The sequence below is a fragment of the Pezoporus occidentalis genome, unplaced genomic scaffold (assembly GCF_034315485.1).
Source record: "Pezoporus occidentalis ecotype Australia unplaced genomic scaffold, CSIRO_AGI_Poc_V1 ctg145, whole genome shotgun sequence".
NCBI lineage: Eukaryota > Metazoa > Chordata > Aves > Psittaciformes > Psittacidae > Pezoporus > Pezoporus occidentalis.
This window is the reverse complement of record NW_026913263.1, coordinates 1260506-1277336: the sequence shown is the minus strand read 5'-3', so window position 1 is coordinate 1277336 and position 16831 is coordinate 1260506. Positions and strand designations below refer to the sequence as shown.

Sequence of the window (16831 nt, the reverse complement as noted above, 5' to 3'; positions counted from 1 at the left end):
TAAGCTGCTCTTTAATTGCATTTTGAGCGACCCAAGGGCCAGCAGGCAGAAAGAAGGGCACTTTATTTTTTCCAAGGAACATTATTTGTATTGTAGAGGCAGGAATGGTTTTCATTAATCCCCAGCAAGCAGACAGCTTCCATGCAGCACGCTGGCTGCAGGGACGGCTGGTCCAGAGGACCAGGATGATTTGAGCATCCACTGGAATACCACAGGCCCCCAGTAACTCCTCTTCAAAGAGGAGATCACAGGCTTTGGGACTAAACTTGCATTACATTGATACAATCTCTTTAATGTTATCTCCGGCTCTTTATCACATTTGTATGTGCAATTTACATTCTTGTCTTTTTTTAAATTAAGATTTGCCAGATCCTTATCACAGATATTTTACACACTGTTGTAGTGTCACTCAAATGTTTAATGGACATCTGCTGCTCTGGGAATACATAATAGCTCCGTGCTATGGGGTAGGGCTGGATGCTGACGGCTTTCAGGTTCACCCCATTAAAGCTTCAGGGAATGAAAAGCAAAGCTAGGTGGAGCAGGAATCACAGTCCCCACTGGGCACCACACTACAAGACGCTCAGGTGCCAGCTCTTGTGTAACAGCGCAACAGCACTTGCCCAGAGTCAACCAAGATGCTTGCTTACTACACACGCTGTTGTCACGACCACCTCCTGCCCTTCACCTGCAGCCATCCCTGCCATCAAGTCACAGGACCCTCATGCAGAGAGCTACCAAGATAAACTGTGCCCAAGCTGATTCGGGGTTCGTGGGCTGCAGAAACAAGACTTGCCAAATCCATTTGCTTTAGGAAAAGGTGGCGGGATTTGAGGAGAGCTTTTGAGACAAAAAGCTTCATGCGAGTCCATTAACCTCCAGGACCAAACCTCCACCCCCTCAATCATTAGAGTCTTTAACTTCACTACTTGTCTGTAAACAGAGCTATGCAAGTAATTGATTTTTAGTTCAACGAGGGGATGAAACCCTTAAAAAACCATAATCCTCAATCTACCTGAATTGAATTCAAAATGATTCAGTTTTTCAGCCGAGGTCCATTATTCCTGTTCAATATAAGAGCCTTCCATCCCTGATGATGCATTTCCAACATTCAGAGGGAAAAAAACATGAAACAAGAGAATAAGTTGGTGGGAGCCTTTTCTGCCCAAGAGTTTAGGCTTCAGAGAGCCCGTCAAGGATGTATGACAACCCGGGGAGCAGGGGCTGAGCTCTCAAGGACTAAGAGCAGATTTCTAAGCATAGAGGTACACACTCCCTGCAAAACCAGGGGCAACCCTGGGGAAATAAAGGTCCTTCCCTCTCCCTCGCCCACCATGCACAGATTACAAAGCCACAGGACAGGGCACAGAAACAACGCCAGCCTCCACACTGCCACGGAAATGCATTTTCTCATGCCAAGATTAACCAAGGAAATTCAAATAAATCCCTTTTTTTTTCCAGGGACATGGTTTGTTTTGCTTCGCTATCGTTGCAAACACATCTTCCCAACCATGTTTAAAGGTTGTTTTGTAAAGAATTAAATGGCAATTGTCTTCCCTAGCACAAATTCCCTCAGAGATCCTCTCCTCTATTGCATCCCTAACCATTCTTATATCTATATAGATGAGTTAGTCTTACCCACCTTCTTTTACCCTTTCAGCCATCCCCAAGTGCATCCCCTTAGTGCACAGAATAAGGCAGCCCTGCCAGGCTTCATGAGCTTGAGAGGGTAAGGACCAAGCTGACAGACCTGAGCTTTGAGACAGCCAAGAACTACAACTGCTGCAAAGCCCTTGCCAACACTAATGGCCTTAGTTACCTCTAAGAGTGCTGTTCCTGTGCTGAAGAAACCAGGGGAAACTGGAAAACAACATGCACACTGCTGTCAAACACACAACATGGTTTTAGGAAGGGAAGTAAGGCACCCTTTAAGGAGTATTTCATCCTTCCCTTCACTTGGTATCAGAGGTCTCCGAGTTCCTCCCACTGCAGGGTGCAGAGTGCAAAAGAGAAGGCACGCACAGCGATTAAACCCTCAAGGAAAGGTTAGCTCCCATTAGAAGGGGTTCATAGTCTTCCTCCCTGTGTGTGCAAAGCAGCCCAGCAGCACACACTGAGCCAGGGCAAGCTCTGCTGAGGCTAAAAGCCCAGCTAATGCTCCCAGCACTGCTGTGTGACCTGAGCCCATGAACCTCAGCCCTGGCTGCAACGCAGGCACTGGCAGCGTGCTGCAGCTCCCCTTGACGTGCCCACCTCAGGGATGAGTGCAACACATAGTACCTGCCAAAATAAAGATGCTCTGAGCAGGGAGGAATCCATGAGCCTAAAATAAATCCCTGGGTAAAGGCATCGGGTGCAGAGCTGAGTGGTACAGATCTGGAGTGTGAGAAGCAGTGTAAGCTCACCTCCTGCCTAACAGCTAGCTGCCTGGGACCACAGGGATATTTCAGTGTTCAGGAGGGGGAAAATCACAAAACTGTTTATTTGCACAGGAAAACTGAGATAACTCCAATGGGAGACCTATAGTAAGAGACATCAGCTCATTTGCAGAACTGGTTTTGCCTCCTCTTGTGCTCCAGGTCTTGAGAGGTCACCCCCAAAATCCTCCCACGAGATGTCTCTACCCTGAACAGCAACTGTCCAGGCTTCTTACAGCGAGTACCCAAACCCAACAGCCTCAACTTGCCAAAGGCAAGAGAGGACACAGGTTTCTTTCTCTATACCAACAGCCACGCAAGCCCACAGTGCCTGAGGGCTGATGATCTGCATGCAGGGCTAGAGACCTGCTATGGAGACTAACTGAATACAGGTCAGCAGCATCACTTTTCACTCCCCCATCCATTACTCCAGATGCATTTGTAGCACTGAGCCCATACCTTGGGATCATCCAACCTCCAGCATGCGCGGTGCTGGGGGAGACGCAGCAGGAGCCCGTGTCCTCACAAACCCCTGCTGCTGCAGGGTGCACCAAGCAGCTTATGAAGTTGTAAAGCCCGTTGGGCTGGGCTGCTGCCAAGCGTTCATGGGAGAAGAAAGGGAAACCTTCAACATAATCTGCATGGAAGCGCAGGAAGCCCTAAATCGTGTTAGCGCTATTAAGAAAGCTGGTTACATCGCTTGGCAAACTGGCCCAATACAGTTTTGATTGACTTGTTACAAACATCTGATTGTCCCTGATTAGATTAGACAACAAACCCCTGTCCTGGTGTGCAGGCATTGTGTGGGTCCCCTCTGCAATCTGTGAGTTAAAATCCCAGACCTGGGAGGTTGGATTCAAATTGGATTAATGGAGGAGGTCCAGCACAAGAACAAATTGCAAGGCAGGAGATGACACACACACAGGATTGAATAAATACCTACATACATGAATGCATAGGGACAGGCAGCCAGGGCCTGATTAGGAGCAAATTAAAAACAGCATTAAAAACAAAAGCCACCAACCAATTTGCAAAGCAGCAGGAAGAGGGATGGATTTGTCACTGTGAATTAAGCACAGAGATCATACCCTTCAATGTTTTGTACTTCAGCATACACAAGACTTATGTTGGTTACAGTCCTTCCCCCATGAATGGAATTGCTCCTCTTCATGGCCATGTGGCTGGAACAGGGTGAGTATGCATGGGGCAATGAAGCCCCACATCCCATCACTACCTTTATTCCCTCTTTCCTCCCCCATTTTGCTGTCTAGATGAGATGGGTACCAAACCCCTTAGCTTGGACACTGGGCTGGGACCCAGCAGGCCAGGGAGTGACCACTTCTGGTCTTCTGCCACGGCCAGAAATCCCCCACCAGGTAAAATCCAGGGCCATAGATCACACCACAGCAGGAAAACCCACCAGGGCCACGTGTGCAGCACTGCATGGTGCCACCCAACCTGAGTCCCCATGCACTGCAGCTCAGGAAGGGCTCTGTCTCCCGTCCTGGGTTCCATCTAGTTAAACACACCAACAACTTGGCCAGCGAGTGCCTGGAAGAACTTGTTTTAGGCAGCACAGCAGGGCAGCGAGGTGGCAACAGGACCTTAAACTGCCAGCAGCAGAGGAGAAACCCAGCTCGACCCCAGCTCCTGCTGAATGCTGACCCCCTTCACTGCCTGCCCTGAACACCACTTGCCACCAAGACCAGAGGGACCAAGACCAGCAAAGGAGAGAAGACAAAGCTGCTGTGCCCGCACTGCTCATTCCCTGCCAGCCCATGCCAGGACAGAGGTCAGTGGGGAGATGCTCTGAACTGGGCTGAGAGATGCTTTGCTGCATGCCAGTTTTTGCAGCTCTTCAGACAAATGAAACCTTTTATTGTCCCTATCAGGGAGCAGAAGGGCTGATAAACACTCTGTTCACCACATACCTGCAAGGGAAATCTCAGGGCTATCAGAATTGTTAAAGGGATAAACCTGTCCAGTTAAATCTCCTCTGCACTCTTGATATATGCTTGTGCCAGACATAAATAGAGCTTGGAACCTGTCCCAGCTGAGCAGTAATGCACTGAGCACTGAGCCGGGACTAAAAGCACAACCAGCCTGAGCTCCTACCCCGCTGACCAGCTCTCACCCCCAAGGAGCTGGCTTGCTAAGTACTTTGTGGTAATGCACCAAACTCCCACCTCACCTCCATCTGAGGATCCTGAAGCATGGCCAAGTACTAACTGCACTGTCACATCAGAAAGAACATGCAAGGAAAAAATGCCAGTAAGCGGGAAAACCCCAAATGAGGGCAGCTGATAGAAATCAGGTTCAGAACTGAGAAGTTTGGTTAAGGCAGTATAAAACCCTGGGCTTTACTCATTTCCAGATCAATCACCTTTGCTGTGCACCAAATCCCAGCTCTTCCAGCCACCATCCCTTAGGATCCAAGGTAAAGGAAGATGGGAATACCATGGGGAAAGCCACAGGAAACCCAGCCAGTCATCCCTGCAGCATGCTTTCAAAACACAGAAAATACCCAGTCTTGTCCTTTGAATTCATTTTTCTGTCAAAAGAAGACATCTAATGCCAAGTGTAGGTTTTCCTACAGGGAAATCTGAAAGCCTTCAGTGAAATGCATTGTGAGCTTCTACACCTTAGCTGAAGGAACAGGAGCCTTGAACCCTTCTAACAAAGCCCTCCTTTCCACTGAATGCTTATTCCACACTGGAGCCAAACACATAGCAACAAAAACCAGAGAACCACAGAATGTTGGAAAGGACCTTAAGATCATCCAGTTCCAACCCCCCTGCCATGGGCAGGGACTCCTCACACTAAATCATCTCACCCAAGGCTCCGTCCAACCCGGTCTTGAATGCTGCCAGGGATGGAGCATTCACAACATCCTTGGGCAACCCATTCCAGTGCCTCACCACCCTCACAGTAAAGAACTTCTTCCTTACATCCCATCTAAACTGCCCCTGTTTAAGTTTTAACCCAAAATAATGCAGTTAAATTCCACAGAGCAGAATAAACAAACCCCCACAAACTTTTCTCTTAACTACTGGTAAGTGCTCTTAGTTCTCTCATCACCAGAGTCATGCAAGGTGCACCAAGCCTGCTACACATACGTCTATGTAAAACACACACACGCACAATACACACCATAAATTCTCCAAGACATGAAATGCCACCTTGCTGCCCTCCTGCTCAACACATGGCACTGCACACAGCTGAGCTCCACTGGGAAAATACCAAACTTCACCTTAAGTCAAAAGTGATGTACAGTATGCAAAACTAAACCAGCTCTTTGGAAAAGACACCTGCGCAGTCATGTCACCAGTGTCCCATGGGGGCAATGCCAGAGCCTGCAGACATTCATAGCAAGTTTTATGGATCAGGAGGCCTCTTCTTAGAGATGGGGAAGACCACCAGCACAGACAGCAATCTTTAGGCTGGTCACGGTGTATAAATAGCTCACCTCAGGGCATAACCCACTCAGTAAGCTCTGGTATGTGCTGCTCCCAGGAGGCAAAGCAAATTGTCTGTGGTTAAATATGTGAAGGATGAAGCAGTCAGCATCCAAAAGCAGCCTTTGCAAGAACTGTATAAAAAGTAGAAAGAAGCCTAAAACATACCTTAGGATCTAAAATTTCCATCTCTCAGCCTCCTCTTCCACCAAATGACAACTCCCTTCACCCCAGTCTGCAAAGCTTCAGGCAAGGACACACTCGGAAGCATCACTCACGCACTTCACCTGGTATTATAAAAGAATCAGGTCTGGAGTGCTGTGGCCTGAAGAAGAGGAGGAAATACCCTCCTTGATCCTGCACCACCAGCAGTGACCTCCACCTGGGCCCCCAGCACCTTTTCGTTGCAGAGGTGCTTTTGCAGCCATAGAAGACTCTCCTGAGGTGCTGAGCCTGCACAGCAAAAGTGGTGCAGCAACCCCTCAGCCACGCTTCCCAAAGTCTTTCACCACTTCAGCAGCCCCTCTGCCACTCCTTTGCTTTGATCCATGTGTCTGGCATTGCCAGCACAGGGGAGGAAGCAGGGCTGGGCTGCCAAGAGCTCCTTGATGGCTGCAAGCAGCAGAGCTGGGGCAATCAGGGACATGGTGTGGCATGAAGAAACAGCCCTGGTCTACTTGCAGAGCACAAGGTGGGAATGGCAACAGCACAGGCAAGGGAAGAAGAGATTCCCTTGTGGTCTGGGCACATGGAGAAGGCGAGGAGCTGCATCTGATGGCAAGGGAGGCTCCTTCCAATGCCTTTTACCTTTGCTACTTCCTTTCCCTCCTATGGAGAATGTGCTATTGCTCATCTTCACCAAGCCCACCAAACAGCCACTGAGGCTCTCACTACAGGTGAGTTGGGGAATCCTAGAAAGGCTACACAGAAAGAAAGGGAAAAGAGGAAAATGACCCTTGGGTTTGGGAATCCAGAGACAGATGTTCCCTGTGCCCACTCCCAGGTGATGGCTTTGATTTGGTTCATTCAGTGCTCCACCAGCTTTGAACTCCAACATCTGGTCTCCTAAACAAGCTCACCCAAGAAGCCCTAGCCTGCACACGTCCCTCTCAACACATAAAAAGGCAAGCAGGGGTCTGAACATACTAAGAGATTGAAGAAGAAACAAGAAATTTAAGTTAGAAAAGTGGCAAAGAATCTGTTTGGCACCCAACCAACCTGTTGAGGTCTAGTCTCAGGTGGCGTTGAGCCACAAGCCAGCCAGCTGCGATCCCCAGCACACGGAAAACACAATGGGGATTTGTGATGTGGCAACCTGCCACCTTGTTCCTTTTCACACATGAGGGAAGATGTCTGTCTCTTAGCCCTAACAAGGGCAAGCTCAAGAGCAGTCCCTTAAAGCACCTGGTTGGGAACATATGTCCTGTTTTCTTACACCTCACCTATAGCAAGATCTCTGGAACTTCTTCACAATGCAATACACAGGGTAAAAGTTATGTCAGCTCCTTCAGGATTTACTCCACCTCAGCAATATCTATTACTTCCACTTCATATGAGCTGTACTTTTGCTAAACCTTGGGAATAAAAAGCAGCTGGAACTACAGAGCCCAAAGGAGACTGTGGGGGCAGGCTTGAAGCAATGAAATCATCATAGAAAAAAGACACTGGAGGACGCTGGGGAAAAGGGCAGTTAGTGCAAATCCCTGTCAAACAGAGGCCTGGATGGGACAGAGGTACAAGTCCCCCAGGACCCGAATGCAGATGCTCTTGTCTAGTGCCAGCTGGAACAGAGAGGATTGCAAAAGATCGGGGCCTATAGGGATGCTGGGGAGGGACTTTTCATTTAGAGACTGTAGTGAAAGGACAAGGGGTAACGGGTTCAAACTGAAACAGGTGAAGTTTAGATTGGATACAAGGAGGAAATTCTTTCCTGTTAGGGTGGTGAGGCACTGGAATGGGTTGCCCAGGGAGGTTGTGAATGCTCCATCCCTGACAGTGTTCAAGGCCAGGCTGAACAAGGCCTTGGGTGAGATGATTTAGCGCGAGGTGTCCCTGCCCATGGCAGGGGGGTTGGAACTGGATGATCTTAAGGTCCTTTCCAACCCTAACTATTCTATGATTCTATGATCTTCCTAGGAATTTTTCTGTCCCATGCTGGACTGTCATCAGATGCGATGGTCGGGAACAAAAAAGGAGGGACAGCATCCAAATAACCAGCCCCTTGTAGATGACTTCTTTTAGGAAGCAATTGCTCTCTCTGTACACACACATACCCAGACCTGGCTCCAGCGCTCCGAAATGCACACAGGAAATTAGTGTCCTGCTAGTGCCAGACCTGTGCCATGAGGCTGCACCAGGGCTGTCAGGGCCAGACAGATGAGTTTGGTTTCTTGTGCTTGATTTCTGCTTCTTAGAAATGCAACACACAAGGCAAGATACTATGTATTATTAATCAGTGCTCTGCACACAGTTTAACTTTAATAAAGACATATTAATATTTTCACTTAGAAACAAACAGGCTCTTTGATGATTGGATTGAATCACCACCTAATCAGAACGGCACTCTTGAACTATGCATCCATCACGTGTGCCCAAAAGCTGGCTGGCACCTTCCTACAAAGCCCCAAAGCACAGGCAACATCCCTTCTCTCTCCTGCAGCAAGGGAGACAGGGATGCCTCTTTTCCATAGAGTGAGCACATGAGTGATCTGGCAATTCATACATCGAGGAGAGGCTCCATTTCTCCCTCCTCACCTGCCCTGGCTGATACATGGAGTCCCACCTGACTCAGATGCTGAAAAATACATTTCAAGAAGTCATCATCACTGTTGTGAGTCATGAGAGAAGGGGAGGAAATGACTCCAGAAGAGATGATTCAACTAAGGGGAGAGCTGAGGCAGAAGAAAACACAGGCTGGAGAGTGGAAGAAGCTGTGGGAGCCCCACTGCTTCAAAGGAGCTTAGCACAATGTGGAAGAAATTCAGAAGATCCAATTTCTCCTCCCCCATCAACTTCCCCATTTCCAGATCTTCTTGGCAGTACCACCAAATCTGCACGGCAAGAATGTATGTGCAAGCTGGATGTAAGAAACTGCTCCATCCAGAAACTGCACTCTGAAGGAGTCCTCTTGAAAGGACTAATCCAGGTCAATGGCTCACTGTTCCCCAAGGGCTCATTATCTAACCAGCACTGCCAGAATCACTCCTTTGTCTCAGGTCCAGCATCAGCCAAGCCCTTAACAACACATCAACCAGTCCTGCCCAAACCCAACAGCAAGTACTTGAGAAGACCTTATGGCTCCGGTGCATGAAGCTCTTCTGTGGCTCCCAAGCCCCTCTGCAGTGGGGAGGATATCTTTGTCTCTCCAGGAAGGCAATTGTCTCTTCCCCATCAGCAGAGAATGCCATAGCAGAGCACAGACCTGCTGTCACCTTGCTCCACTACAGATAAGATGAATTCATTTTAAAAGGAGCATTATAAAACAGGATGGTAGATTGGAAACGTGTGAACCCACAAGGGCAACTCACAACCAGAGTCACAGGATTCAAGTACCAGGCACTGGCACAAACATTTCAGCACGCCCTCCCCTCGATGGGAAAACCCCCACTTGTCTGAAACAAGCCCATGAGCTATTGCAGGGACACTGCTCCCATTCACCACACCTCAGTCAAATGAGCGGGTCAAACTCGCTGCCAGGCTTTTGCTGTCACTTGTATACTTATTGCAGAACCTTCAGGTGCTCCCATGATGGTGGGAGGAGATAAAAAGCAAGACGACTCCTGTAGTAGCTCCTCCTGTGATATGCTCTCACCTCACATCCCAGACACACTCCATATGAGTATGCAACTGCAGGAGGCAGTTCCCAGAAAAGGCCACACAACCACCGCAATTACTTTGAAGCTGAGATCATAATGCAACACCAGCATCAACCCTCTTCTTTAAACTGATCATATCTGTCTAAGGATTGGCACCAGGGCCATCCCCTTACCTTTAAAGCACGGACTTTCTTGGCCAAGAGGCTCTCAATGTCCCCTGCGACCTTCTCCACCAATTTCCTGGGCACATTCTCCTTGACTTCAAACAGGTTTCTATTCTCATTGTAGATCTAAGAAGGGAAACAAGAGAAAGAAAGACAGTCAATATTAGAGAGAAGTACAGCAGTCTTCCCACAGAAAAGCTGATCCTCTAACACAGAATTTTAGCAATATGGATTAAGGAACAATATAAGCTTTGGAAATGAGTGGAGCAAGGAAGAAAGGCTTTGCAACCAGGGCAAAAAAAAAGGCATTTGACCTGCTGCCCACACCACTGGCTTTATAGCTGCTTCCCCTCACACTTGCAGGCTGTAAGCACACCCCCCTCTCTCAAAAGCTGAGCTGCCCATCACACTGCGCACCCCTCTGCCTCTGCTGAGCTACAGCAGCGGCAGAGGCAGAGCCACCACGCTCCTCTGCCTTCCCTCACCCAAGGGCAGTTGAAGCCCACTAACCACTCGCTCTTCCCCTCCCCACTTGCTGAATTCCACAAGCACAAGCCCAGCTCCCTGCCTGCCCCCAGCCCCTCTGTGCTGCCAGCAGGGATCCTCAGGTGTGGAGCACAACACTGTGTCTGCATAGAATCATAGAATAGTCAGGGTTGGAAAGGACCTTAAGATCATCCAGTTCCAACCCCCCTGCCATGGGCAGGGACACCTCACACTAAACCATCTCACCCAAGGCTCTGTCCAACCTGGCCTTGAACACTGCCAGGGATGGAGCATTCACAACCTCCCTGGGCAACCCATTCCAGTGCCTCACCACCCTTAAAGAACTTCTTCCTTAGGTCCAATCTAAACTTTGCCTGTTTAAGTCTTAACCCGTTACCCCTTGTCCTATCACATACATCATCATTCCATCCTAGCTCTACTCCAGGCAACTGTTGGGTTTTTTTTCTGCCCCCCAAGAGCCCCAAGGGATGCAGGTGACCTGCCCTGCCTGCCAGGTGGTGACCACCACCTCCATCAGTGGGGTGCCACACAAAATGCTCAGAAGTTTTCAGCCAATCTCTTCCCAAGGGCTTCACCCAAATCATTTGGGTCCCCAACCCACCCTTGCTTCACATCAATTCAGCAACTTCTGTCTTATTACAGGTCATCATTATGTGAGTGGAGCGACTCCAGAAAGGATGCTTTAGTAAGAGAACATGTTTTAGAGGTATCCTAAGGCTCCAGGAGAAACAATTTCTACGTGTTCTTCACATCAGAGCTCCATCACACCAAAAAGCACATGTTGCCAAAACATCCTGTGCTAGGGAAAAACGGCCCACATCGGCACAGAAGGGGTTAAGGCGAGGAAAGCTCCACATAAAGCAATATTCTATCATACTCTACGTTTTTTTTCCTCTTTGGTAAGTAACAGCATAACAAAATAATGTGTTTGGAAGACATGCACCACCTCCAGCTGAGCAGCGGCAATTAGGAAAGCAAAGAGGAGCAATCTCAAGGAGAAAGCTTTGGGTAAGGAGGGAGTCCTGACATTAGTATTTCTATTATGAAAGAGAAAATTAGTTCCTATTGGTTACGGGTAGAAACGGTGCCTGTCCACAAGGGAGGAGAAAGAAAGCAGGAGATGCTCCCCCAGCCTCTCTGCGGCTGCAGAGCTCTGCAGTCTTCCTGGCTGAGCAGTTCATCAGCGTTAATTAGAAAGATCCAACAGGAATTAACGGTGACCATACGTGCACAAGACCGTACCAGACAGGCAGGGGAATGAATGGGAGTGCTCCAGGCAATGCAGACAGCTTCGCACTCTCCACTGCAGCGTGTTGGTTTGGGTTGCTCAGAACTTGGCTGGGTTTTACTTATCTAAGGTGGCATTTCCCATATTGGGAGGATTTTTCTGGCCAAAGACATCCCAAACGCTCCTCAGTGATGGCAAAGGCCCTTAGTTCTCTCCAGGTTAGAAACCTTTCTCATTGAGATTCTCCTGTGATCCAGTGCTCTGGGACCTGGGTTGGAAATTTGTAAGAGCAGGGACCTGGGAGTCAAGAAACCGCTGCTCTGATTCCATGTGGAATTGCGGAATTCTCACATTCAGCTCACACTCAGCTACAGTGGCACCCCAGGGAGAAGGGGGGTGCAAGTTGCACGCTCTTGGTAGTCTGGGTTTTACTCTGCAACCCCTTTGCAAACAGAGTCCATCCCCTCACAGTCTGCACGTACCCCTGGCAGGCAGGGAGGGGAGGCAATGCAGGAGCATCAGAGTGAAGCAATCACAGAATCAACACGGTTGGAAAAGCCCTTTAAGCTCATCCAGTCCAACTCTTACCCCAGCACTGCCAAGGCCACCACTAAACCATATCACTAAGAGCCTCATCCACATGGCTTGTGAACACTTGCAGGGAGGGTGACTCCAGCCCTGCCCTGGACAGCCTGTTCCAATGCCTGAGCACCCTTTCAGTAAAGAAATTGTTCCTAATATCCAGTGTCAAGATCCCCTGGCACAGCATGAAGCCATTTCCTTTTGTCCCATCACTTGTTTCTTGGCAGAAGACATCAGCCACCTTCTCTTCTCGTCCTCCATCCATGCTGAAACAAGACGTGAGGCCCTTGCATCAGCCCTGCTCAATGTGGTTGGCAAACTTGAAGTTGCTGCACAGACAGCGCAAGACAACCTGCAACATGGAAAATGTGATTCCAAACACTTCTGAGCATCATGCAATTATCAACAGCTGAGCAGATGAGCTAAATCAGCACTGCAGTGCTGAGTAGCCTTACTGAAAAGCAGAGCTGGTAACACTGCCAATTGCCAGTACACGTTCACAGCAACCATGTAACTGAAGAGGCAGATCTGATGCTGCCTCCAACATCCATTCCCCAAATTCACTTGTTTGCCTTGCTCCTAATGCACAACAAATGATGCTCGTCTCTGCTGTTAATTCCCCGTGCCTATGTATCCAGGGAGCTGTCAGGGTTCAGAGGAAGCATTTGCCCCTTCCCTGTTCCCCATGGGCACACCCAGCACTATGAAACCAGGAAGTCCGGGAGGGAAAAGGGTGCAGGAATGCTTCCAGGGGTGCAGGAATCACTACTCAGTGAGCTGCTGCAAGGGGACCCAGCACCTTCCCATGGGTCAAGTTATCTGATGATAAAACAGGAAGGAAAACAACAAACTCTGGGGGAGCTCCCTATAGAGCACCATTAGTACGTGTGCCTTTGGGCACCACGAGAAAGTGAGCATTGTCTCCTCAGCCCCAGCCTCTTGGGGCTTCCCTGCACAGCAGCAGGATCAGGCTCCAGCCTCCTTGCTCAGGACAATAGGGAGGACACTGATGGGAGGGCTGGGATAGGGAGGTACATATGCAACCCAAACCAGCTCCCCTCTCCCCATAGATCCATTCCCCCAGGAAGCAGTGTTTCCCCACAAATCAAGGTATCTGTGGGACAGCACCCTGCGGTGCTTGCACAGCACCATCTCCATGGCAAGACTCCCACCCCACCACAGAAGAACAAGAACAACCACCATAAGGCTGAACCCTCACGAGGCAGCTGGGAGCCCCACTGGGCAGGATACAGGCCATTACCACAGCACAAACCCCAGCTGGGTTTTGCCCGGGGCCAAGCCCAGCAGCTCTGCTGCGAAAAGCTCCAGCTCCTGCTGCAAAGGCATCTGGTCTGGGTAACAGTCATCTTCCAGGAACTGTTCCCCCTGCTGTATGAGTCCAATACACCTGGTTTGGTCAGCTGCAGTCCAAACACGAGCCCTTAATCATAGTGCAAGCCTGGCACGCTTGCAAAAGAGCAGAGTACTCCAGGCAGAACAGAGCACTGCCTCCCTGCACCCAGAGCATCACACCCAGAGCGGGGAGGCCAAAGACTGACCACGCTTCTAAAGGCACGAGAGCCATGCCCCACAGATGGGACTGTGCCAGGTTGTGCCCTACTAAGGCCACGCACTAGAAAACAAAAGGGTTTTCCCACTTGACATTATTATGGGGGGGCAGGGAAGGTCTCTGTTCAGGGGGATGCTGCAAGCTCCCACAGCCAGGCCCATGCTCACCAGCTTCATACAGTGACCCAGATATGATCTCTGCAAAGGGAATTAGTCAGTACAACAACTGCTGTAGTAGGATACCTGCCCTCGGAGGCACTGCTTGCTCAGACACTTATCTAGTGCTTCCACTGGAGCTTCAGGAGCTGTTGGTCTCTACTACACAAGCAGAGGTCTGGCCCATTTCAAGTCACCTACCGCCTATGGGGGCGGTCCTGACATTTCCCTGTGGCTCAGGGTATCAGGGGGAACCTTTGAGCAGACTTACTCATGTCTTGGGTACACAGAGCAGACCCCTCTGACAAAGAGGGAGCCTAGAGAAGAATTGCCCAGCAAGAGCACTGTGAGATGGTCCAGGCAGATCAAGGAGCACTGTGGCTGGGAAACTGGGAGAAAAAGGAGTGCAAAACCCCAGAGATCCTGCTGGAAGATGGAGACTGCTCAGGGCCACAGGCAGAGAGCAGAGACAGCACAATTCCCATCTCATCCCTGCTGCACCTACTGCTGTTAAATTTCATCGTCTGGTGCTTATAGTTCTTGCAATGATGGTAATCATCGTAGTGTCTGTATGACATTAGGAGGATGTCAGCCTCGGCGCAGCATCAGGGATAATCAAGCAGGCAGCGGTAGGAGCCATACCGACCTCGCTGACAGCCGCCAGGACAGCCCGTGCTGCCGCACCACCGTGTGCAGAGCAGATCACACAGCACTGAAGGGACGAGGGGGACAGGGGCTGGTAGAGGGCATGGGGGTGGCCTCCTGGTGAAGCAGCCATCATCCAGGAAGGTGCTAAATCCTGGTTTTCCCTGTCAAGGAGCCGGGAGAGGGGCAGGCAGATGGAAGCAGCTGCAGGTGAGCAGAGGTGCTTTGCAAATCCACCCCACACCAGCTCCCAGAGGCGGTACCATGGATGCCACCAGCCCTGAGGACATGGCACTGAGCACAGCCCCAAGCCCAGGCACCGGCCATGCTGACCCCTCAGGAGCCATGGGGCAGGTGGCTGCCCCTTGGCACCCCCTCTGCGTTGTGCTCAGCAAGAGCAGGAGCTCCTGCTGCCTGCGGATGTGCTGGAGTGCGGGCAGGAGGCAAACAGCTTGACATCCATAACCCCAGCTCCCTGCTGTGCTCCTTCCTCCCACCTACCTCATAAAAAGCAAGCACCCTCCGAGCAGCTCTTCACAGCTCTCCTGCAGAAGCAGGACACTGAAACGCGCAGTTTAGCGGCTCCTCAGGGATGGACAGCTATAATTGAAGCAAACAAACCATGGAACGGAGCCCTCCTTCCTTCGCTAAAGAGCCTGCTAAAAGGCAGCAGTACCACAGAGGACAAGAGAGGAAGGCAGCCCATGCCACCAGGGATGGAGAGGTGAAGCCCCTCCAGTGCTCCCTGTCCAGCACCAGCACCCACATCTCCCCTCCTCTATGGCAGTGGCAGCAGAAGGACTTTTGCTCGCTCAACCCAGGATCGTGAGCCTCTACACTGAGACCTCAGGCCTGCCAGCTCTGAAGCAGACCTGAGACTGCTATGCATAATTTAGCAACCAGGCAGGGATAAAGGGCTATGCACAGTTAGCCTGGATTAGGGAAAACCTCTCCTGGCCTGGAAAGCTGCTTTTAGTCTTCAGCAACCCAAACCCTTGTACAAGAAGCTCTCGGAGCCACGGACCTGCCTGGCTGCCTGCAGAGAGTGAATCTTCTGCAAGGTAATTCAGTACCACACAACCCCCAGTTCAGACTTCTCCTTTAGATAAAGTGCTGTAAAAATAAATCACTGAACACATGAGGTCTCCACCAGGATGGGAGCTCTGCCCTGGCACTCCTCTGCGCACTCACAGCCACTTGGATGGTGTGGGACTCACTGCCAGGTCAGGGCATAAGCCCAGCACAGACTGCTACGCTAGTGTGTGTGAGGGAGAGAAAGCTACAGCACATCAGACAGGTACCTAAGTGCATTCGGAGATCACACGATCGCTAAAAATACACACTTGTACACTAAAGCAGAAAAAAACCCAATTCTCCTCAATTTGATCCTTGATTCTGGCTGCTGTCCTGGTTACATGGACATAGTAAAAGCTTTTGTAAGGAAAATGCAGTATGTTTTAAAAGGTACCTCAACTGTTTCCTTCAGGATATATGCGGAAGAGTTTAATCAGTTTAAGTCATGACCATGCAGAACAGCTGCACTTCAGATCAGCATCATTAAAATTGCACCTAAACACCCTAGGTGCATCCAAGGGGGGATGCTGTCACAGATAAAGATGTGTTATTCTGCTATGGTTCAGCTTTACACTATCAGAATAGTGCCTCCACACACCGGATCGCGCTGGGCTTAGCCCAGTGTCACTAAGAGAATTAAATTACGTTGCACTGAAGCAAAGGACAGGTCAGATCAAAAGCTGCATTGACACAGCAGCACAAATCCTTCCGCGTGAAGCTCTCCCAGAAAGACATGCTTGATGTATATTGGGTCAACGGAACTCAATTTTCCATCGGTTTACCTATAAGCAAGGATGAAAATCAATTTTGGAATGGATCACCAGTTTAACCGAGAGAGACTCAAGTGCTCTCTTGGGCAGCCGGGGACACACTCTGCTGGAGCCACCAGGACAATGCAGGGCTCGGGAAGAAGGAAGGGGACACTGAAGGGCTCAGAGAAGAGGGAGGGAGAAGGGAGCCCAGGGAGGGTTTGTGCCTTGACTGATGGCTTCAGAGTGCACGTGAATTAGATGAATAAGAGAAGATGATGAAAACGGTTAGGGAAAGGTAAAGCAAGAAACTTCTATGCTTCTCAGATCAGCCTTGTACTTTGTGCAGCTGCAGCTCTGCCTTTCCTGCAGTTGCTGGACAGTCTAAACCTTTGTTTTCCTTTATAGCGCTGCTTCCCTCCAAGGCTAAATGTTTAGGACAATGGAAGCACAAAAGCTAATACAGACCC

The 16831-nt window shown here is 49.9% G+C and overlaps 1 protein-coding gene across 4 annotated transcripts in view; it reads right to left on the bottom strand.

Moving 5' to 3' along the window:
* The window catches only part of CACNA2D2 (calcium voltage-gated channel auxiliary subunit alpha2delta 2), a 233437-nt gene that overhangs the window by 112865 nt on the left and 103741 nt on the right, over positions 1–16831 (bottom strand). For all 4 annotated transcript variants that reach the window (XM_062610205.1, XM_062610203.1, XM_062610204.1 and 1 more), the window contains one exon: positions 9861–9977. In XM_062610205.1, the coding sequence (XP_062466189.1) occupies positions 9861–9977 (117 nt within the window). The remainder of the gene's footprint in view (positions 1–9860; positions 9978–16831) is intronic.